The sequence below is a fragment of the Podarcis liolepis genome, assembly GCF_965112155.1.
Source record: "Podarcis liolepis genome assembly, chromosome: 3".
Lineage (NCBI taxonomy): Eukaryota > Metazoa > Chordata > Lepidosauria > Squamata > Lacertidae > Podarcis > Podarcis liolepis.
The window spans coordinates 96,458,284-96,483,565 of NC_139557.1; the positions used below are offsets into that span (position 1 = coordinate 96,458,284).

At 39.5% G+C, this 25,282-nt stretch overlaps 1 protein-coding gene and 1 long non-coding RNA gene across 37 annotated transcripts in view; one reads left to right on the top strand and one right to left on the bottom strand.

Annotated features, from left to right (window-relative positions):
* The window catches only part of ESRRG (estrogen related receptor gamma), a 476,442-nt gene extending 465,811 nt beyond the window's left edge, over positions 1-10,631 (top strand). For all 33 annotated transcript variants that reach the window (XM_083494560.1, XM_083494553.1, XM_083494561.1 and 30 more), the window contains one exon: positions 6,787-10,631. In XM_083494560.1, coding sequence (XP_083350686.1) covers positions 6,787-7,031 — 245 coding nt within the window. In that variant the 3' untranslated portion in view covers positions 7,032-10,631. The remainder of the gene's footprint in view (positions 1-6,786) is intronic.
* The window catches only part of LOC310702847, a 42,348-nt gene that overhangs the window by 5,099 nt on the left and 11,967 nt on the right, over positions 1-25,282 (bottom strand). For all 4 annotated transcript variants that reach the window (XR_014523690.1, XR_014523691.1, XR_014523692.1 and 1 more), the window contains one exon: positions 13,718-13,868. This is a non-coding gene — a long non-coding RNA (uncharacterized lncRNA). The remainder of the gene's footprint in view (positions 1-13,717; positions 13,869-25,282) is intronic.

Here is a 25,282-nt window from a genome sequence, read left to right on the forward strand (position 1 = left end):
CAAGTACACTTTCTGTATCCATAAGTAGTGTTGAGATGGCAGTTTCTGAGGAAGCATAAACTAACCATGCTTAAATTCAATGCATTTGAACAATCTGTGCATATTAGAACTCCTTATTAATTTTCCTTTTTAACTATCCATTTGAATGCTATTCTACTTCACAACACAGTTTTCTAGTTTCTAATGTTAAAACCCCAAGTTTCAGACTGTTCTGCTTTTATTCATCCTTTGAACTTTATTATTATTATTACTTATTGAATTTATATACCGCCCTATACCCGGAGGTCTCTTCCCAAGCCCTTTTCCATTTCTGCAACCCTATACATTGAAGACTTGTGGAATTGTCAGGCAAATTTAGATTTTTCTTGAAAGATGTAAAAACATCTTTAGGAATTTTAAAGGAAGTTTAAAGAATGCCAATTAGATTAGAAAAATGGGTTGGGTGGAGGGAAGTTAATAGGCAGAGTGATACAGCAGACAAGGACTGGGAGACACAGATTCAAGTCTTGACTCAGCCATAAAATTCATTGGTGACCTTTGGTCAGTCATTCAGTCTAATACGTTTCTTAGCCATAACCTATTTTGTGAGGATAAAATGGAGGCAGTGAGAAAACGTGTGCTATCTTGAGCTCCTTGAAATAAATGTGGGTCATAAATTGATAATGCCTGTGCCCTAGTGCTTTTCTAAGGTGGAACTGCCTTGAATTCATGCTTTCTAGAAACAATGTCCAATGGTGAATGTGCCTGAATCGCTGAGACAACTAGATCTTCCCCAACAGTTAGGCCACATGCCTATGTAATATATTGTAACTGGGATTTTCAATGTATTGATTCTGCCTCTTTAACAAACTCATGAAAATGAGTTACAGATAGATAACACTGTATGGAGTGGAAATCAAGCAGTCTTTCATTTTTCAAGGCAGTCTACTTCCCATGCAACTCAGCTAGGTTATCGAATAATTCATCCCTTGAGTATACATCGCAAAAGGTGCAGGTTTAAGTATGCTAAGGTGTATGCCAAACTGTAAATACATGCTTCGTTCTCCCATTGCAAAGTGAGTCAATATTCTTGGCTGCAGTTTATAGGATTCAGAAACACAGAATTTTTTTGTAATAGAACAATGGCAACCTAGAAGATGGCTGCACAGGTTATGATGTAGGTATTTCTTCCACATTTTCATTGTTCTGTGGGTTTACTTTCCCCCGCAATCTCCTAAATTCCAGTTCAATAATAGCAAAACTTTAACATTAATTTAGAAACTGGAGCATGTAGAACTTGTCACAGCTTTTAGTTCCTTTGAAAGCCGGCCTGAAAATGTATTTATTTATTTGATTCGATTCCATATATGAATCAGTTTTCATAAAAAAACTTAAAGCGATTTCACAGTAAAATCAGGGAAGAAAACAATTAAAAACTATCCATTATGTGAAAACAATTCATGTTGAGATGGTCTACCTTAAGAAACTGATGGAATCTGATGGATTTCTGAATGCCTTGGGGGGTTTTATGACTGACATGGTAGGTACTCCTGTTGCGGCTCTCATTTCACTGAAGACTGGTGAAATGTTCAGAGCCATTGAAAGGATTGGCTTCATCACCTCTAGGGAGTCCATAGATCGCCTTGTACTCTAGTGACCTGTGGGCAATGACACAGGAGGATCAGTGGCTACAGTGCAGGTGGGGCAAATCTCTACTATGGTGATTCCCAGTGGACCATTCTTAATGTGGAACACTGCAAGGTTGCTTTTTACCAAAAAAGAAGCAGAAGCTCTACAACTGCTTAAAGCAGTGACTGACTTTATATATTTTGCAAATTCAAAGACTTCAAAGCCCTCTGCTGCCTCATTTCTATCACAGTCAGGGATGCCATGGGGGGGGGTGTTGAGGGCCCCTGAAATTTTCAAGGAGGGGACCAGGCTCCCTCAATATTCTGCAGCAATGTGTGCCCGTCACTCATGCAATTCAATTCATGAACTGGCCAGAGATAGTGGCTTTTGCACTGGCTTCCCTTACCCTGTGGTACACAGTTCAAGCCTCTCCAGCTTATCTTTCAGTCGATCCATTCTCTACTCCTTCCTACTTATCATCTCTTCATTTGCCTTATCTGCCTTCTTATTCTCTAATGTTGCTGTTGTCAACCAGAAAATGAGGATGGATGAGAATAGGGAGAAATGATTGTAAATTAGTTGGTGCCCGGGGTGTGTGTGTGTTTTTGTTTTTACAATAATTCTCCTTCCCTTGCTGCCCCCTCCCCCCTTTCTACCTGTTCCAATGATGGCCAAATGGAACAAGTTAATGCCAGGTTTTATCTGGTCAAGATAGAATCCAGGGTTGAAGTGAGCAACTCTTTGCAGATCTCACAAAATGAAGGTCTTGCAGTGCCAATTCTAGAATTATATGATGCTGCAGATTTCTTGAATGGATGAATCCTTCCTCAGAGCACCACTGGACATATGCAGAAGAATAGTCAGTGGGCAATACCTTCTAAATATGGGCCAGACAGTTATAGGTCAGAACAGAAGAGCCAGAACAAAGAGGACTGGTTCCAAAATATGATCAGGAGCTACAGCTCCTTATAGCTGTTGCGACAGAAGAAGCAGTCCAAGAAGCAGTTCAGGAAGCAGCCCAAGTACCCACATGCAGCTATATTACCAGCTGCGCAACTTCCATCATCCTGAAAGCTATGGAAGAGGGTTCTGGCAGCCACCTCTCAGCAACACTCAACCAGGAGAGCACGTCCATGACTTGCAATACAAGCTGCTGTTGGTGAAACTGGGTTTTGTGAGACTTCCCAGGCAAGCAACTGCCCAGTTCCATATTATGGTGGAGAGCAGTCTCCACCATCGGCTGGTAACTTCTGCATTGCACCCAGCAGTAATACTCCCTTGTGTGCAATGGGGAATTATCCAGCTGCAAACCCTGTACAAATGCTGAATGATGATGGAAGTGGTTCAGGCTCTCAGTTCTTCTCTTTAGCTCTAGTTTCAGAACAATGGAGCCAGACTGCCATTGGGGATTATCAAGCTGTAAACCCCTACAAATGTTGTCTGACGATTACCAAAGTTGCCAGCAAAGCAATGTATTTCCTTCTCCCAAAACCTTCCAGGGTTACCCATACATTTAAATTTTGTTTTCTATCTTTTAAATTTAGTATATTTTAAAGTTTTTCAAAAAAAGTTTGTTCTTTTAGTGGCTTTGTCTGGGATCATCATCTGGCTTTCCATTTACTGAAGCATTCACATCCCTTTGTCCAAGCAAGCTAAGAGCTCTTGGATATTGAAATAAAAAATAAAAGCTAAACAATTAATTGGCCACTTGTTCATTGCAGCCAGATTGATATTGCCCAAGCACTGGAAAGATTTATAATGTGTGCTATTAGACTACAGGTGTGACATTTAGCCCTCATGAAAATAGTGACTCAAAATGATATTTTCTCATGGTATTAAAAAAAATCAAATAAATTTGTTTTGACTTGGCATTCACTTATTTTTTTACGGTAGCAATAAGGGCCACAGTAAAAACCATCCTATTATGCTAGAATTTGGAATTTTTTATTTATACGCACACAAAACTTTATTGTGGTCCACAGACCCAAAATACACAGTAGTTTTTTTTATTTACATTGTCACTGTTGTTTTAATTTCATTTTTGTATTATTCCCTTGTATTCGTGGATGCATATTTGTATTTACCTTAACACTGATTTGAAGCCACTTTTGTCCTTCCAAAGAGGCTCCTGGGAGGTTGGAAGGACATTGCTGGAGCAACTCTTGGGTTGGGGCAACCATTTAAAAATGTTTTAAACATCTCTAATTTTGGCACCTCTGTTTTGTTTTGGTCAGGTTGGTGTTGGTTAAATGTTTAGTTGGGGTTGGCAGTTATTTTAATTTGGATATAGCTGTAAACTGGTTATTGTTGTTGGTCTCTATTGATTAATTGGTTGGTTGGTTGGTTTGTTGTTTGTATAGGATATTTTGTTTTTTAATGTTTGATGCTTTATTGTGTTGTTATATATGTTGTGAGCCGCCCAGAGTGGATAGGGAAACCCAGCAAGGTGGGCGGGATATCAATTTTAAAATTATTATTATAGGTCTAAGTGCATGATTAAAACATTTTTGTTTAGGTAAGCCTATCCAGACATGTAGAAGTGTGTGTCTTAGCTCTTTTTATCATATTTTGAATGTTTTTGAATACCTGTTTTTACTGAGAATTTAAAAGGTTTACATAGAATCAAGCTGTATGTAAATTAACTAATTACATCTGATGATTAGAGACACTGTACTTTGAAACATTGGCAAAGACCATCCCCTGGCTCCTGATCTGAAAAGCCTTGCCTGGTTAGTTCAATGGTTCCAGTTAGTCCCCTGTTTCCCACAATGGCTAACAGTACATCATTGAGCCACTTCTACTATCTTGTTGCCCATTTACTAAGTTTAGAGAAATCCTTCTGGAGTTCTCATAGTCTCCTTGGGTTTGCAGCACCTTTGATTTGGTGTAGGGATGGACTAAAGCAGACTAATTTCATCCCAGTTCTGCCTCATGGGCATTCATGGGAAGTTTGCAGTTAAATTGTATGAATCTTGTGCACCTTTTTAAACATAGAAATATGCATTTTACATAAAGCACACACTTTACATCACAGTACATTCATCACACATTTTGTACACATTTTTATGTAAAATGAATATTTTGTGCATTGTAATGGCATCACAAAGTGTGGGTGCACCAAAAGTTGTGTTCTCATCCACAAACCTAGTTCTGGAGCATTGGATTAGTTCAGTCCAATGGGAAAAGCAGTAACACCCACCCCTGGTTTGGTGTCATTGACAAACTTTGCTCCTTCACTGCTCATTCCAAACTCTAGTTCATCTACAGATGAAATTTACTTCAGCCCTCTGCTTCCTGGTTAACCATACGACCCATTCTTATTTTGGTATTTTACTTTCCTTCCTTGTATAGAAGCAGACCAGTTTTTAAATGAAGTTGTTATAGAATATGCATAATATTGTTACTGCATGCTTCTTAGGGCCTGTGTCACTGTAACTCTGAAATCTTTAAACGGGTAGAATCCCCATAGGACTCCATTATGTGTAATAACTGATAAACTGCCATCAGAATCAATAAAATGTGCTAAATGACCCAAACTTGCACATAATTAACTACATTTTTCAGAGCTGAAACATTTTCTTTCTTTGCCACACTGCACATTTATTTTTGTAAATAATGGACTCAATTCCTCACCAACCTTTTTGATGCAAGGATTTCTTTCAGGAGGCTCTCCTTAAATATATATTAATTTAAATAAGTTGTGCCCCAAGTTGATTCTTAAATAAAGGTGGCCAAAATAACCGGACTTAAAAGAAAAAAATCCAGGTACATAAGCAGCAGTTAACAGCTTACATATCATTGATCCAAATCCAGAATAAGCTGTTTTCAGAAAAAGGGGTTTCCTCAGGTAGATCAGCAAAACATATGCACAAGCGGTAGCTAGGATAGAGAGGGGCATATATACAGCTAGTACATGCAGAATTATATGCATTTTCCATGCTGGGGTCTAGACAATCTCCATGTTTTTCACATAGTTTTCTGGCTGAAGACATATATGTATGAATAGAATCTGATTTGTTGCCTTTTATAGGTTAAAAGTGATTAATTAGGTACTGTGTAAAATTAAGGTTGCCCCCGGGCAAGGAAGGCAGATAAATAGCTATGAGTCCATTGGGCACATCTAGACATGATATGTACCGCTATATGTTCTCCAGCAATGAAACTTATTTCCCATATGCCCCCATTCTTCTCCAGAGGGTGAGGGAAACACTGGAGCAAGATTAGGGAGGGTGGGACACACAGGGGAAGGAGCTGTTGGGGAAGTCCCATTGCACCCCCAGAAGTGATTCTGCTTGCACAGTGAGCTGAATGCAACCCAAGGTTAGTGAGGGTGCGACTGGGCTGCTGTTTCATGTTCCTGCTTGAGTGCTAGAGGGAGGGCCAGATTTAGGTTTCATGAGGCCCTAAGCTACTGAAGGTAATGGGGCCCTTTATATGTCCTCGAGGACTCCACAGCCTATGCTAGCCTCAGTAGCAGGCAAATTCAGCAGTTATAGAAAATCAGACCATGACTGGCTGGCTCCAGGTCTCTAAACAGATGTGTTTACCTGATACAAGTAGTATTAAATTAGAAATCCTGAACCCACATATCTGGACTATGGAGCACCTGTTGCTCAAAATAAAATTAGAAGTATCTGGATTTCTCTGAGCAAATCTCACCATGCGCTGTAAATTTCCAAAAAATTTAAATACACGTAGAGTTTTAGAAAACATAGTTGGTGCACTTTCAAGGTTTGTTCCTAGAGTTTGGGGCTTTCTGTATTATCTAGGAAATACATTTTGAAAACAGAGTCCAGGTCTGTAAACTGGACGAAGAAGACTTAATGAAAAGATGCTTTTAAAAGTCAAGAAAAAGAAAATATTCATACAAATTTCAATGCAAATTTCAATGCTAGTTTCTCTTAATCTATATAAACCAAGCGCAGGAAGCAATTACATGTTTGTAATTACACCAGAGACTCAAACATTTTCCAGAAGGTCAATATGGTAATATGAGAGTAATTATCTAACTTACTCATAAGAGAGCCCAGAAAATGCTGGGTAAATCCATGTAAATCCATAAACAATTATTGTGCTGCTCCTTATTACGGTGCAAGTTACAGTCTAGAGCATTGGCATCGTAATCTTGCTTTCTGGCACGGAAACTGAAAACTGCTGTTTTGCTCTTTTGTTTTGCAGACTCAATGCACATAGAAGATGTCGAAGCTGTTCAGAAACTTCAAGATGTCTTACATGAGGCACTGCAGGATTATGAGGCCGGGCAGCATATGGAAGACCCGCGCCGGGCTGGCAAGATGCTGATGACTCTGCCGCTGCTGAGGCAAACCTCCACCAAGGCTGTGCAGCACTTCTACAACATCAAACTGGAAGGCAAAGTCCCCATGCACAAACTTTTTTTGGAAATGCTGGAGGCCAAGGTCTGACTAAAGCATCCTGGGCCTTCCAGTCACGCACGCTGGAATTTTAATGAAAGGGAAAACCATAAACAGGAAAACCACGACAAAGAAACTTTAGCATCTAAATTAAGGAAACTAAAATGACTGCAGTGATACGTCGCAGCAAGACTGAGAAGCAGCAGCTCTTTCTATTCCGTGTCTTCTCCGACACAGTTTCCCTTTCTTGATTTCTCTCTTCTTTTTACCGTTCTAGTTTTTCTTTTTCGTTTTCTCTCCCCCACATCCTATGCTGCTGAATCTTTTAAAAAGAGGTCTCTAATAGAAGAGAGATGGAAGCCAGGCCTGCCAAAGGATTGAAATCCATAATATGGATGCCAGTGAACTTATTACGAACCACAATACCCCAATGACAAAGGAATCAAAAGAGAACCATCGTAAATAGCAGTACAGTACAACACGATGAACTGACTGAATGCAGTATTAGGTTTCACAAGAGCAGCCTCTAATTAGACGACTTCGATGACGACGCATTGGCTGCTTCTTATCATTGCATTTCCATCTAGATCAGTTACAGCCATTTGATTCCTTAATTGTTTTTTCAAGTCTTCCAGATATTTCTTAGGTTAGCTACGATGTAACTTTTTCAGGGAATAGTTTGAGCTTTATTCATTCATGCAATACTAAAGAGGAAAGATAAATAAATAAATACTGCATTTTTTTGTGCTGGCTTGAACAATGACAAACAGTTAATGAAGGACAAATGAATCCTGAAGGAAGATTTTTTTAAAAAAACAAATGTTTTGGTTCTTCTTACTAACAGAAGATTTTTTTCTACCAGCTTTACCACTTTTCAGCCATTTGTTAACGTGGGAATTTATCTTACTCAAGCAATAGTTGAAGGGAAGGTGCATATTATCACGGATGCAATTTATGTTGTGTGCCAGTCTGGTCTAAGACATCCCGTTTCTTCGCATGAGCTCCAGTTTATATCTTAAGTGTTCACTGAAACAAAGGATTAGATTACACCTACAGTATATCAGAGTAGTCTAACATGTTAAGATGCCATGTCAAATAGAAATTTTAAAAAAAAGTTAGTAAGTGCTTCTGTACGGCCAAGGTACAATTGCTACATGATACTGTGTGTTAATTAATAATATGGCTTGTCTTTACAAAATTGCAGACTTTATTCCAAAGTTCAACCCACTGCAACTAGCAATAAGGCAGAATCAGATATCAGAATAGTCAGCCTCTGACCAAATTCAAGAACCTAGCACTAGTACCTAGTACCCATTATTTATTAATTTGTAAAAAAATATTATTTTGGGTAGATTGCCATTTTTAAACAAACAGCCTAACCAGTATACCTGCTTTTTCAACCAGTGTTGTCACAGCATAAAAGTTGGTCGATTTCAAGACTGTTAAGAGGTGTAATCTAATGTATAAACTAATTAGATGCCCCCAGAAAACTACAGTTGCTAAATAACCAATAAACAATAACCTCCATCAAATGCTATACCAATGTACCAGTGTTAGTAGCTGCTCCCTGTACTATGTGAACAACCTTATTCTATGTACACAAATGTAATTAAAATTGTAATCCTAACAAACAAAGGAAATGTAGTTCAGCTTTTCAATGTTTCATGTTTGCTGTGCTTTTTGGAATTTTTTCTGTTGCATTCAAAGACTGTTGTCTTGTTCTTGTGGTGTTTGGATTCTTGTGGCGTGTGCTTATAGACACAGGGTAGAATTAGAGACAATATTGGATGTAAAATTCCTCAGGAGACTTCAGTAGTATATTCTATTCCTTCTGATAATAAGGTTCTTCCTAGTAATAATTAAGAAATTGGAAAAAAAAATCCAACCAAGTACTCATTATGGACAAATACACATTGAAATCATAATATTTTCAAAACAAGGGATAATTTCTGTAACAGTTTATTATAGAATACCTATGTATAGCTTAGAAATAAAACTTTGAATATTTCAAGATTATAGATAAGTCTAATTTTTAAACGCTGTAAATATAGCTTTCATCCAATCATCTCTCAGATGTTGTTATTAACTTGCTCTGTGTTGTTGCAAAACCTTTTTTTTTTAAATGCAGACACGTTTCCAAAATTATTGCTACTCGTGTGCTTTAAACAAAATACAACAGGCTGATGATACATCAACCTTGTGCTAGAAATACTGTATATCTCTCATTAGCTATATGGGATTCTCTTGTAGATTGTGTTTTTCTCAGTAGAGAAGTGACTGTCGTGTGGTCCTAGATAAATCATCATTAGCAATTCATTCAGTTGGCCAATAACCTGAAATTAATAGCGTGATAGGAGTTTGGAAATTGGCACGTCCCTTTTGAAAAATGGCAAAACCTCACAACTCCTGGGGGCGGGGGAGGGAAATGGTGCTGATTCTATAAAATTATTTATATATGTAAGAGTGCAGAATAATTATTTTCCAGAAAATTTGTGCAGGGTTTAAGTTGCTACTGTTCAACTACACTATATATGTATATATAAATATCTAATATAAATATTGTTTTTGCTGTATCGCATTGAAGAACTTGGGTTTTCAGGGTCAATAGCCAATCAACACACTCAGAAAAGAAAAGCATACAAAGACTTAAGAAAGCTGGAATGTGTTAAAGGAACACAGTGCAATTTTTTTTTTTTACTATTGGTTTTCAGTAATTTTTAGAGCTGCAATGAACAAATATCTCGTGGCTGTACAATTGTTAACTGAAACACAGATACACTGCACAGGCATTAGAATAACATTCATCTTAAACCTTGCTGAATGAAATTTTAACTTATTTATTGTGAAGTATTGGGGAAGATTTCAAAAGGTGTTTTAGCATAACAAATTTCGTTTAGAGGAATTGATCCAGATGGAATTTCTCCTGCACAAGCCATTGAAATGAAAGGGTTATGTGTAAGAGCTCTATGGTCTTGTGTGGCTCCCCCATTCAGTTCAATGTGCAGAAGAAATTTCTAATAGGCTATTTTCTTTCCTCTTACTGTTATTTCTTTCTCCTTATTTAAAGCAATATGATTGTGTGACTCCTGGAAGTTACACATTTGTTTCAATCAAATCAGATTGTTGTATTTATTCCACTATTTTGCATTTAAATGCTAACATAAAAAGATATAAAAAATTAAAACTGCTATTTTTCTTATGGAAGAGAAAATGGGTGTTGGTAATTGTATTTTAATTATTTAAGCGTCTCTGTTTACCTGCCTAGGAAAACACTTTATGGCAGTCTTATTGTGCAAAGATCGCAAAAGAGGGGGGGAAACTGAATTAAGCTGCTTATTATAATCCAGGAGTTGCATAATAACCACTAGTAAAAAACAGAAATGAAAAAAAAATCATGTCTATAGCTGTAGATGGGCTTCACATCTGTAAAGCAATCAACTGTATATTTTTGTGATGTGTATCATACTGTGTGCTCCAACCAATGTCCATTTGTGTAAATGTATTTATTTTATATTGTATATATTGTTAAATGCAAAAAGGAGATATGGTTCTGTAACTCCAATCAGTTCAGATGTGTAACTCAAATTATTATGCCTTTCAGGATGATGGTAGAGCAATATTAAACAAGCTTCCACTTTTAATTGCTTTTAATTTTTTTGTGCGTTGTGGCTTTTGTTTTGCTCCCCCCCCCCCCGAAATCAAATCAATAAGCCCTACCTTTAGTAGAGCTCTAAGGATCTACGCCCTCCAGCTAATGTAGCCACATGGCTACATGCTATATAAAGACTTGTCAAAATGAATTTCAGGGTGGTATAGTCATTTTGCATACACCTGAATATGCAGACTGTCCCTTAACACATTATAATTCATTCTGACAAGCACTTATTTAATCTTAAAACATCTCCACATCAAGCCACGTTACCGAAAATCATTACCTCTCAGTCAGTGTCATAAAAGAAAAGTTCCCTGCAATTTTGAGATCATATTACTACTGTCTTCAATGGGCTATTTGCTTTCTTCATCAACAGCTATAGTCATCATTCCACCCCTAAAATGTGATTTATTCATTTATTTTACAAATTGGATAATCTTTTTTAAAAATAAAATAAAATAAGATCTTGTTTGCAACAGCATTTATGAATTGCAAGCCAAAAAGCTAGTAGAGTGATAATATAGATTGGTGTTAATGATGATCATTAGTAATTCTCCAGGACCATAGCTGAGCCTTGATTTAAATGTATCAGGAAACAGCATCTCTGGCTTGAGTCAGAAAGGTGGTACCTTCTTGCCACAGGGTCAACTTTTGCTTCTAGAAGACTTTTTTTAGAATCAACATACAACTACTAATTTTGCTTTTTAGCCTGTCATGATAGTATTTTGTCATTTGTTTGCTCAACATGTTTCTCACCTTCAGTGCTAGGCAGTCCCTAGAGAGGTCGTATGACACAAAGGTTTCTAAAGACAACGGAGTATTCAGCCCCTGTCCCTGTTTTTCCACCACCCCTTCCACTATTAAGATAAATCACCAGGCTCCCTTTTGGTATTGGTATATTGCACTCATAAAACATGTCTACACGGAGATTCCAAATTATGACAAAAAGAGGAGACTGTGGCACGTGATTTTTGGAGAAGTTACTAGAAAGAAATTCCCTAAAATGTTTTCTTTTGTTCTTAAGAATTCACGACACTATTAAGACTATTATTGACTGGGGTTTTTTGTTCACCCATGCCCAGCCCAGATGTAATACTTAACAATGGCTTGTGATCATTCTTATTTGTTGCTGAAACCTTGGTTTAACTTGCTGTGCAACTTTTTCTCTCTTTGGCCATAACTTACTTGGTGCAGGCCCACATAATATTTGATATTTTCAGTATAATGCAAACTCACTTCAGATTAGTCCCATGTCATGGCTTGCTTCCAATTATTCATTCAGATGTAACAATTAACCATATCTTCCAGGGTGGGGGGGAGAGACTGAAGGGGGAAGGAGTGGTTTCTTCCCCACCCAATTAGTAAGGGTTGGACACAAAGACATGCAAACTGACCTCCACTCATGCAAGACAATTTCCAGCTGTTGCACATGTGCTTTGTTGGGTCAGACGCCAAATGGACTTAATTCAGAATGAACTTGTATAAAATTTGGTTATTACTATACTACTGCCATTTTATTCCATGCTCTGTTTCTCTCTTATAAAAATTAACCCAGATTTTTGGCACCTGATTGCTAGTTGCCCTCTAAAAAAGATGCTGATCATTTGCCTCATGCATTTTATCATATGTACATGTGTGTTCTTTTCACTGTTTCCTAGGTGTAGACTCTCTCGGCTGATTCCCCAAATCCCAAAACCCATTTCACTGAGGTTCCAGGCTTAGCCATGGGATTAGGCTGCATTGATCATCTTTAAATGCATGCTAACAAAATGGTTGCATGAAGCAAGCCTTTTCGGTGCTATGGCTTGAATCGGAAAAACCCTATACAGTGGTACCTCGGGTTGCATACACTTCAGGTTACAGACTCCGCTAACCCAGAAATAGTACCTCGGGTTAAGAACTTTGCTTCAGGATGAGAACAGAAACCGTGCGGTGGCAGCGGCGCAGCAGCAGCAGGAGGCCCCATTAGCTAAAGTGGTGCTTCAGGTTAAGAACAGTTTCAGGTTAAGAATGGACCTCCGGAACGAATTAAGTACTTAACCTGAGGTACCACTGTATATATCATAGGCCTGAGCCATGCAGTGACAGCAGGTGGCTTTTCTTGGGTCTTGGGTGCACTGATTCAGCAGTCCTGACACATAAAAACCGTATTGTGACTGTGGCATACTCTTATATTTTTTGACTAGTCCAAATAAAGGAACCAGGACTAGCGGGGTAAACACTGCCTGTCATACACAGCTGTCAATTTACAAAATCCTCTTGGTAACTGATATCTGTTATGAGTGTCTGAATGGATCCAGTGAGCATCTCCTTGCTCAAACACCATTTTCCCAGAGGATAAAAATATTGTGCTGAAAAGCAACAAGGGCTTTCCAAGATTTGGAAAAGGAAACCACACATTCCCCCATGAAACCTAACAGCATTGCAAAAATCCAAGAGAGGCAGTTAAGTAATACTGTACCCAGTGCCCAGTAGCCCCTGGCATTGGTAAACAGAGGAGTCCATTTCAAATATGAAGCAAAGGCACCACAGTTACAAGTGGTTTTGTGCAGAAATTTAAGATCCTGAAATCTACTGGCATTCTGTGACTCCATCTGATTTCAAGACTGACCACTGAATTCACAATCATTCCCACTCAAGTCCACTTTGTAGAGATCACTTGATATGTCCCTACAACAAAAATACCCCTTGCAGAAGGCATATTGCAAGAATCTAGCCTAGCCCTCTGAGAAATGTTCATTTCAGCAAGATGCTACTGATTTTCATCTGTCACTAACCTTCCCTGCACCTAGTGCCAAGCCTCCCTACTGAACATACATGGCTAAAGTGGCTGGCAACCTGCTGAGAACAAAGAGAGACACACTGATTCATTCATTTGATTTATATTCTGCTTTCTGAACCATAAGGACCCACAGAATGGCTTGCAATAACTTAAAACATATTGTAAAGTAAAATCAAAATGGAAAATGCATATTAAATTAAAACAGAGACAAATATGCACACACACGCCACATATTGCCACACCCCATTTGCAGGTGGTAAAATAGGGGGCACCTCAGCAAAGAAGAATGGAATAAGGTCTTACCAGAGTTGTTATTGGTATTTCTCCAAGTGCCCGATGATTAGTGCTTGCCATTTTTATACCCAAATGGTCCAGGATGTCACGCAGTCATCATGTAGCATCATTATGATAGCAGCTTTCGAGGAGGGAAATGGCAGTCTTGGGAGAACTGAAACTGGTGGCAGTAAATTAAAAAGAGAGAGAGATATGCTGTGCTCCTTTAGTCTCGACCCCACACCCCCTGTTTGAACTAGAAGTTCCTGCTGGAAAATGTCAGCTCAGTTATAAGTACATACCGGTCTGTGAAGAAGCCCTTTATCAAGGGCCAAGGATGTGGTTACCAAAATGTGGTGACCAGTTGCGTTACCAAAATGTGGAAGATGAGCTTGGTGACTTGGAAAGGACCATGGCAGCTTGAGCTACTGATGCCAGCAGTCGGGAAAGACTTACATAGCAATATCTAAATTGCAAAAATGTTGAAGAGAACAAATCGTACTCATAGCAAAGATGGAAAATCTGTTGCCCTTCCAGATATTGCTGGACTACAGCTCCCATCCGCCTTGACCGTTGGTCGTGCTGGGTAGGACTGTTGGGAGTTGCAGCCCAACAATTGTATACAGCCACAGCCTCTCTATTTCTGTCCTACAGCATACTCTTAAAATTTCACCTGAACGCCAAAAATAGGAATCCTGTTGCTATTTGCCCACTTTCCCCCTTTATTTTATTTGTGCTTTGCTTTCATGTGCGCTGTGAACTGAGACGTCTTAGACATGAGCAGTGTTTATCCTTTTATTAGGCTTTACAGCCGTTCTTCCACAAGACTCAAATACCCAACCTTCAGTTTTCTTAAAATCAGTTAATATACAGAAAGCAAGAAGCATTCAATTGATTACGTGTGGCATCTTATTATTAAGCGAGGCTGGAGGGGGGGGAGGGAGAAAGGAATTTTAAAATATAATCCTCCTTTCCCAGGAGCATTTGTCTTGTTCTCTGTGAAGTTAAAGGTCTGAAATAATGTGCCCATCAGGAGCTCAATGTTGCATGCCCATGCCAGTTGGTCCAAGGGCTTGTTATGATGGTAATGACCTGCTGCAACGTGAGCTTTGATGGCAACAATACAATTGCTACCAGCTCACCCGCTGGGAGAAATATTTTATTATTGTCAAATGCCCTCCACAGAGATTTGTTTTCCCTGTTCCTGTTTAAATTAAATCTGGAAAAGGACTGCATTATCATTTCTCTGGAGCATCACTGAAATAAACAGCGAGTTTTTCAAATTTAGGATTCCTGGCCAGTTTTTAAATATTCTTTATTAGCAGAGAAATTACAGTAGGTGAAAGCAGAGCTGCAGGAATGCGATGGCACCGCGCGAATGCGAGCGCTGCCTGGAAGGACACGGACTCCCTCCGATTTTGCAGATGAGAGTCAAATTAATAATTAATTGGGCCATAAAAATGGGAGGCCTTCGAGATGCACAGAAAGGACAGCACTTCGCTGTGGCTTTCAGAGGAAATTAGGTCATAAAACAACAACATTGCCGCTTTTGAGTAGGCACCGTTACAAAAAAAGCAGGATATAAATTTATTTATTTGTTGTGCCGAATTTGTATTTATTAAGTTGTAGCGTAACTGGAGTTCTTTGACTAATGAACCATTAAAAGGAATTTTAAAGAAATCCAGTAAAACAGCAGTCACAACGCAGCACTGAGAGCAGCCTGCAAAGTGCTAAGAACAGTGCAAAACTCTTATAAAGCCACAAACACACCCTCATAATAGCTACAAAAACACCCTCATAGAGGTGGAACAACATTCTAAGCCACCAATGGAGTCCACAGTATTTAGATACATGATTTAAAATGTTAAAAGGCTTAGACTTTTTATTTTTTTAAAGTATTTACTGTTGGCTATTTGAGGTTTAATAGCACTGCAGAGAGCTTGCTGGGGAGACCATGCATAACAAGGAACTCAAAAATAACTTTAACAAGGCTTTAATAACAAAACAAAAACTCCTTCTACACTAAAGATAACAACAACAAACATGACCCAACCACCAACCCCCCCCCCCCCCGAGTAAAGAGAGCTAGGTGATGCTCCTTATATACTATGCCCAAATGCTGACACAGCTTAATTAACACAACCTAGCAGCACCTGATATGTTTCACAGCTGCAAGACTGGGTCTTGTTATTTGCCCTGGCCCTTAAAGACATACACAACTTGCGAAACAATAACGAACCCTCACATTTTACAGTGACCATTCAACATTTACCTGTGGCTGAAAATACATTAAAACAGGAGCTAGGTGAGCCTTTATGGGGTAAGTGTTTCACAACCAAGGGCCCACCACTGAAAAGGCCCTCACCCTCATAGATACAATTTATTGTTGAGGCACTCAGAGAAGGGCCTACGTGCATATGGGAAGAGGAGATCTTTCAGATACTGTGGTCCCATGATGTGCAGGGCTTTATAGGTCAAAGCTGACACTTCAAATTGTGCTTGGAAACCAGACCAATTCATCAACAATCATCTCAGGTCTAAAAGATCCATGTTGTCTCTCAATATTGTATAATGATATTACAACATAGGTAAATATCCTGTTGCTCTATTTTGACTCTGCCACTGGGTTCATACAAATACAAAAGCAATATACTTAAACATGCAAAATGAACATGGGAAGCAAGTACCTGCTGTACATTCAGTTCCTCAGCTAATGGGTAAGTGCACAAGGACCTCTGTTTGAAAATCAGCTGGAAACCCAGCTAATTGGAAGGGAGAAATGGGGACTGCAATACACTCCCTGCACTTGCTAAAGAGCAACTGAAAACAAGAGAGCATTGTGGTGCCTTAAAAACCAACATGAGTATTATCACCATGTGCCAAACAGACGGAGTTCTGGAGGGGAGCCACACAAGAATGGGCTTTTTCAAGCCAGCCCGTCCCACCAGTGGATTGTTGTCCCCGGAGAAACATGCCTGGCACTTTCATCATTGGTTTTTAGGTACCACACTAAGGCCCTTTTATTCACTCAGACCTTTGGTAACTTCATTATACACATTTAAGCACCAGGTAAAAACGTTCCTCTTCAACCAGGCCTTGGGCTGATTGACATCCAATGGCCTTTCAAATGTGTTGTGGGAGGGAGGATTATTGGTTTGTTTTCGTTCTTATTTTTATTATGTATCTTGTGCTTTTTATATTGTAATTCTGTGTTCTGAATTGCCCTGAAATCTACATATGAAAGGAGGTATACAAATTTTAATCATCATCATCATCATCTTTTAGTGGAGTGGTTAAGACAAGTCCTTATTTATCTATATCTTATCTGGCTAAGTTGCTTTGCTACTTTTTCTTTTGTATACAGTGAGTAACAAATGTAATAAATATAGTTCTGCCTTGGAAGTTGAGCGGAATCTGTTCCAGAAGTCCATTCGACTTCCAAAACGTTCAGAAACCAAAATGCGGTTTCTGATTGGCTGCAGGAAGCTTCTGCAGCCAATCGGAAGCTGCAAAAGCCCCATCGGACATTCAGGTTCCAAAGAACATTCGCAAGCCAGAACACTCACTTCCGGGTTTGCGGTGTTTGGGAGCCAAAACGTTTGACTCACAAGGCATTCGGGATCCAAGGTACGACTGTACTACTACTAAATATTATGCTATAAGTGTGCTTCATCAGATACAATCAAAAACAAGTACTTGAGAGGTCCATGAGGGTGGAGCCAATGCCTTCTCTTTCACCAGAGCCTTGGTCCTCATGCAAAGGGTTGCTGCTGTCCAATCAGCACTCCTCCCATGCACCATGTACTTATCTCCAACGCCACTGTGTGACACATACAGGAAAGAGCATGGCACATCCTTGCCCTTCAGTCACCAAAAACATTGACAGCACTTAAGAACATATTGTACATGCTTGGTAACTTCTGCTGGGCCCTTCTTGGACAAAACATGGATTCTGAAGTTGAATCATGGATCTTTTTTGTTTTGGCAGATTCTCTTTCCCCATTTCATCTGGCCTGACGGCTTTAGCTCCTTACTGGGCCTCCATCACTCACCTGATCTCACAAATATGTCATGTCCTTTGGGACCCTCCCACCACAGGCCAGCTCCTTCTGTTCCTACTTGATTCCATGCCCTGTGGGATCTCATACCATTGTTGTACTGTGTAGTAAAGTGGTACCTCAGGTTACAAACACTTCGGGTTACAGACTCTGCTAACCCGGAAGTAGTACCTCAGGTTAAGAACTTTACCTCAGGATGAGAACAGAAATTGCATGCCGGCAGCATGGCGCCCCCATTAGCTAAAGTGGTACCTCAGGTTAAGAATGGTTTCAGGTTAAGAACGGCCCTGCAGAACGAATTAAGTTCGTAACCAGAGGTATCACCGTTTTAGGTGAACCTTCCCTCATTCCTCTCCCACAAACCTAGAAGCATGGACACTGAGAATCAAGGAGGCAGCGTTGAAAGGGAGAGAAAATATCAGCTGTGACTTGCTGTAAATGCGAACACGGAAGCAACCTAAGCTTGCCTACTGGAAGAGCCACTACTCATGTATATACTTCGTATAAAAGCAGTGAAGTCACTCTGCAGTTTAGCTTTGTTTTTAGCACCATTTGGGAATAATCTATTGGTTTTCCCAATTGTGCTAATGGTGGAAATGAAAGGAGTTAATAGGGAACTATTTTAACAGTAACAGCATTAAACTCACACTCCTAACACTCTCTCCAGTTCACTGTACCATGTGCTCTGTCTAATCTTTTCACAGCTTCACTAGGACTGTCTACAATGTGAGGGACTGTTGGCAAAATGAAGTCAATGGGGAGGAGAAGCAACCTAGAAGCTATAAGCCTTCTACAGATTTACAAAACTGATTCTTCCAAGTTTTATATAACTTTAACGACAGTAGTAACTATGTAATGTATAAAGGGAAGTAGACAGTGCTAAATGTGATCTATTGTTGCTATCTTTAAATAGCGAAAGAAGAGAACCTAAGCAGTCTTTTGTATTTCCAGGAAACAGAGTTGATCATGTTTAGAACTGGGTGCCATTTCCCTCTAAAATCATCATTAAATTCAGGATTAGCTGATGTGAAAGTCCAATTGATGCGAGATTTTATCCATACTTAATATTTTGCATACATTTTCATTGCATTTTTGGATTTTTGGGTAGAGTTTTGGGACTTGTATATTTCTACAGTTTGGAACCCTGTTGCTTCTAAAAGGCAACAATCCTAGAAGCATGGAATCATAGAATTGTAGAGTTTGGATTTCAGTAATAAATTAAAAAGGAAAGTGTCTTATACTGGCAATTCACATACTTATCACAGTGATTTACATCACTATAATTTTTTTCCAACAAAAAAAAGTCTCCTATCCCACACAAGGCTGACCAGGACCAAAATGAATAGATGCTCCTTTACTAAAAGCACCACTAAATGAATTTCTGTGAGGCTCTTATTGTATCTTAAATACAAATGAGTTCTCTCTTATAACCAGGAGATTTAGGGGAAGAAACTCCAAACTCCCAGTGTGAAAAGATTAAGGTCAATCTCCTGTACTTCACGCCACAAAACCTTTTCACAAGAACAAAAGAAGGAACCTAAAAAACACAGCTGTAATATGTTTTTATAACACAAGCAAAAAAGAAGAATTTTCCCTTAAGCAGCAATCAATAGTAGCATGTTTGTGGATTGCTAGTGAAGGGAAATTTACACGTAAGTATAAAAGGTTAAAGAATTGTTGAAAATCTTTATATACAACATATATTGATTCGAAGAATACTAATATAATCATAAAAATGTTTAGAATCAATGATGATAATTGTTAATAAGCTAATATAGCTGCCCAACAAGAAATATAACTTGGGTGGCTTACAAACAAAACTATATTAGAAAATATATAATTAAAATTAACAGGACAAGCAAAAAAGTTTCCCCTGAAACACAAATGGTATAAGAAATTTAAAGCCTAGATTTTAAAACATAATTTAAATTATGTTTTAATTACTTGCACCCAAAAGAGCATAGAGAAGGTGCCAGGCGAGCCTCTCTGGGGAGCCTATTCTATAGCCATGGTGCCACTACCAAAAAGGCCCTCTTAGTAAGCACTTGCCTCACTTCACTTGGCCTGGACATCTACAGCAAGACCTCAAAAGAAGATCTATGGGTTCAGATAGGCATATGTGGGAGGAGGTAACCTGGTTCCAAACCATTAAAAGCAGCATTTAAAGTGGGCCTGGAAATATGTATGCCTATTTGAGCACGATACACTTGAATAATAAACCAGCAATATGCCTTAAAACAATTCAGCAAATTGAATTAAGATTCTCTGTTGACTTTCTCTCTATCTCTCATGCACATTCTTTACACTTTATATCCAACTTTTCATACATCTTTATAGAGTCAGGAAAAATCAGCAGATCTACATTCTTTTTCTTTCTTTCTTTTCTACCAGAGTTGTTTAATTTGAGCAAATTAATTAAATTGAATAAAACTGGGTAAAAATGACATGTTCGATACAGCATTAATTACTCTCTATTATATCATGCCATTGCTGTAAAATCAGCTCCCAGAAGTCCTTTGACATAAAGAGGCTGAAGGCACATGATATGACTGATCTCTTGGGGAGTGAGATACTGCCTAAGTTTGCATGAACCTTGTTACGGCTTTCCAGGTAATAAACACTGTTTTACAGACACCCTGTCTTCAAAACAAGACCATTTCTGTTTTGTTTTTTGTATTTCACACATGCCCCTCACCGATGGGTGATGGAAAAGGAGAAAAGTTGGGTTCATTGCACACCTTCCAACAGCTCACAGAGTAAAGTAGGGCCATTGTTGTGGAAATGCAGGATTGAGGCCTGATAACCCAAGTGTGTCCCCCAAGTCCAAATGCAAATATGCAGTTATAGATGGGATACCAGAGTCTGCTAGTGAATATTAGAAACTAATAAACGGTAGTATTTAGATAATATTTGGGATGTGAAGAGAAAATACAGTCCACAGGTGGGATTCTTTTTGGGAAATGGTCGGGGGGGGGTCTACTTGCACGTCAAGCTGCAACATTTTAACTGGACTACTGAATTCATACCTTGCCAGGGTTACTTATTTTTAAAATGGATAAAGGGTGCCTAATAGCTGTTGTTTTGTGGCCTAGCTCCCCCTTCTTATGGTACTTAATCTTCAGAACAGACTGGGAGCCCTTCAATAAGAGACATTTTAAAATACAAAGGTGTTTCCTGACCGCCCTTCATATAGAGGGTTTAAAGGTAAAAGGTAAAGGACCCCTGGACAGTTAAGTCCAGTCAAAGGCAACTATGGGATGCAGCGCTCATCTCACTTTTCAGGCTGAGGGAGCTGGTGTTTGCCTGCACACAGCTTTCCAGGTCATGTGGCCAGCATGACTAAACCGCTTCTGGCACTACGGGACACTGTGACAAGTGCCAGAGCACACATAAACACTGTTTATGTACCTTCCCTCTGCAGCAGTACCTATTTATTTACTTGCACTGGTGTGCTCTTGAACTGCTTGGTTGGCAGAAGCTGGGACAGAGCAACAGGAGCTCACCCCATCACACAGACTCAAACTGCCAACTTTCCAATCAGCAAGCCCAAGAGGCTCAGTGGTTTAGACCACAGCACCACCCTTCACATAGAGGACTGTCTTCTGTAAAAGAGGGCACAAGGCTGCCCCACTTAGTGCCCATTCACCCCATCAATTCGTTAATGAGGCTTCATGCTTGATTGGGGGGGAGGGGCGTTGCTGATACAGATACTCTTTCGCCCTTGTTCCTGAGCTGCATAGTTCTTCTCAGGTGAGAAATGAGAATCCATATTTGCAAAAGGATTTTGTTGCAGCTCTGATGAATGAATTCCACCACAGCTATTCTGAACCAGTCTTCAGCAAACAAAGCAGACCAGGAGAACTAATCTGCACAGATTAATTTTGTTCTCCAGCCCCAGTTTATGGGACAGCAATCTTGCCATGCTTATTGATTATCAGACAAGACTACTAATCCCCTTAAGGTCATTTAGTGTACTTAATTAAAGAGCAGTTAGCAAGCTCCTTCCCCCACCCCAAGTAATAGTGGCTGTTAAAAGTGATTTGTACATTACCAATATGGTGCCTATTAATCTAAAGGTCTACTTGGCATTTATATTTTTCCTAAACACATACACACTCACACAAACATTGGGTAGGTCAAATTAGAGCTGAAAAAGACTATGCATTTAGTTGTTACATTGTCTATAAAGGGCAATTGTGAAGAGTGAAAATAGCTTTAAAGCATAAACATGTCAATTTTACAAAAATATATTGGGCTTGATCTATATTCCCGTAGGCTGAAACTGCCTGCTGCAGACAGTTCGTGCTCTGAGCCAGTGGAAGGAGATTGAGCCATAGAGTTAGTCCCTCCCACAAATGAACAACTGTACTCTGTTAACTTTAGATTTTCTCAAAACAACACAGCATTTGGCATGGTGCCTTCTATTCCATATGCACCTATATATTGTAGAAGAAAATAAAATTGCATAAAACACCACGTATATTTAGGTATAATATAGCTTCACTCTACTATCCAACTACATGCTACAGTTATAGTACAGTTACTTAGTTGTTTGGCCCTTACAACCTTTGAGCTCCAGTCTTGTGTCTGGGCAGTTTCACCTGACTGATAACAATGAGAAATAGAGTTGGGTTTCATCAGCACTATGCTTCAAATCACCTGATGATTTCCCCCAGCAGCGCTCTCTCTCTCTATATATATATATATATATATGGACGTTTTTCATGTTTGATGTGGTTTTATAATTTGTTGGAAGCTGCCCAGAGTGACTGGGGCAACCCTGTCAGTTGGGTGGTAGGTAACAAACAAACAAACAAGCATAAGGGACAAGATGGAACCTTGCAGGGCCTCACAGTTTAATTTCCACGGGGCTAGGCAGAAGTTCTTCACTGCTGTTTTCTGTAACTGGATCTATAAGGAGTCTGAATTACTGTTCACCTGATTCCTAACCCAAAGAGCCAATCCAGCAAAATACTATGGTCAGTTGTATCAAAAGCTGCTTAGAGAGTCAGAATAACCCACAGACCAACATTCTCCTTTGCCCCTTCTTGGCAGAGGCCATTCATTAAACAAAAAAAGGTCATTTTTGTGCCAAAACTGGACCGAAAGACAAATTGAAAAAGATTTGGATAACACATCTCTTCCAAGCACTCTTGGAGCTGTCTGACCAGATATTTGCAGCTGGGCAGAATTTGTCACAAACCTACAGATCCAGAGAGGGCTTTTAAAGCAGTGGGTACCATCTCACCTTCAAAGAGGAATTTATCACTCCTGGATCCCACCCAGTTAACCCCCTGCTGTTGGGTGGGGAACTGGATCTGGCTGGTGGTCCAGATCTTTATCTTCCTCATCCTCTGCAGGCCAAGTTTTGCAGGTGAGCCCACCTGTCAGTCAGCTGTCATCACAATGAAACCCTTTTTTGCCCCCGTGTTTTAAAATCAAACTGTGCAAGCAAGTGCACAGCCTGCGAAACACCTATGAAAACTGTCTAGAAAACCAGACTATCATGTAATGGTTGGGTTTTGCAGAGGTAACTGCTGTGTCTGCAAACCTTATCAGGTCTCTACCTGTCCCATACATGACATCAGGTGTAGGGCAAATGGGTGTGACTTTGCCAAAATATACTTGTGGACCAAATGGGGAGGCCCAGCAGGCCTGAGGTTCCATAACCCTGCCCAGGGAATAGATGTTAATAGTCATGAAAGACAAGGATCAAGTATACATTTGGCTGGTTGTGTCTTTTCAAGGGCGTTCCCCATATCAGACTACAAAACTAATCCCATTTAACCTGACTCACTGTATGTGCTTTAGATACCCCCACTGTATGTGTAGCAATGGCAATATCAAGTTCAGCATGAATACAAGGAACTGTGCCTTCCAAAGACCTCAAATGTTTGTTACAGCAGGTCTCCAAGGCCTTCTTATCTGGACCAAAATTCAGTAACCCACTCACCACCTGGAATAGCTCTGCTGGACAGCTAGTTAAGGATGCTGCGGTGGCAGCCATCACTGTCCCATAGTAAGCATGATAATGTGCTCTTTCCTGTCTTCAGGCACAGTCAATAAGAGGCTTGCACACCTTGCAGTCAAGCCATCATCTCATCTGCTTCATTGTCTTTGATGAAGCTGACAGGAACACATTTGTGGCACATCTTCCAGAGGTTGGCATCTGGTTGGCCACTGTGATGCTGTGCTAGATGGGCCTCTGATCTGATGCAGCAGGGCTATTTTTTCCCTATTCAAGTCAATGGAACTATCCCCTTTGATTAATAGAAGCAGCTTGAGACCTACTTATTATTAACACTGGACAGTGTTGTGCACACACCCATAGTAATTTTAAATATTTAGATACCATTAAAATTGATGGATTCCTCTCCCCCGCCTGCTCCTGGTACCATTTAATTTGGATATTTTCAAGCAGCTTACCAGATAAAACCCTTTTTAATGTTCTATTTATTTATTTTAATACTGTTGCTTGGGATGCCTGTATAATCAGATAAGGATCATTAAATCACTTGTGATTAAATAGGATAATAATATTTGCTCACCCTATTAATATTAGAGCTTATGCTGACTGTATTTTTTTGATATTTCGAATGAAGTTGTCATAATTTTTTTTCCAATTATATGAAAAGGCCATATTATCTCATTGTGAGGATTATGTCCCTTTACCTCATCTACCATAATGTCTGCACATATTGGACTTCAGATTTCCTCATGTTCTTAGCAGCTGACCTCAGGCATTTCTCTAGTCTCCCATCTGGCATCTGTTATTTATCCTCCATATAGTTTTAACTATGTTTCCACACTCACCCCCATCCCCCACACAACATTCCTTAAGACACACTAAGAAGTAGCTGTTCATTATCTCCATAGCCAACCATAATCTAAGTCATGTTCTATTCACTAGCTAATATCTTTCATTGTCCTTTGCTATGAGCAAAGAAGTCTCTCACTTAGTTTTCCCGGTCCTTTGAAGAATGAAGAGTTTCAAGAGTTTACTCACAGGTTTCATCCACACGGCAGTTCATTCCATTTTCACAACATTTCCCTAACTGTTAATTTCCACATTTTTTTTTATCTTCCAGATGACATAAGAGCCAGTTCCAGAACTATACAGTGGTATCTCGGGTTACATACGCTTCAGGTTACAGAATCCGCTAACCCAGAAATAGTACCTCGGGTTAAGAACTTTGCTTCAGGATGAGAACAGAAACTGTGTGGTGGCAGTGGCGCAGCAGCAGCAGGAGGCCCCATTAGCTAAAGTGATGCTTCAGGTTCAGAACAGTTTCAGGTTAAGAACGGACCTCCAGAACAAATTAAGTACTTAACCCAAGGTACCACTGTAGTGGAATATTGTGCCAGTTTACCACTCATTTTCATTTTACCTGGAAGCAAATAACATGGAAATGACCACTTAATTTGCACTATATTCCACTATGGTTCCAGAAGTAGCTTTTACATCATGTGAATGCACAAATATAATGTGCAACTTAGCAGACAGAGAAAAGGCATGAGAACATAATACACTGCCATG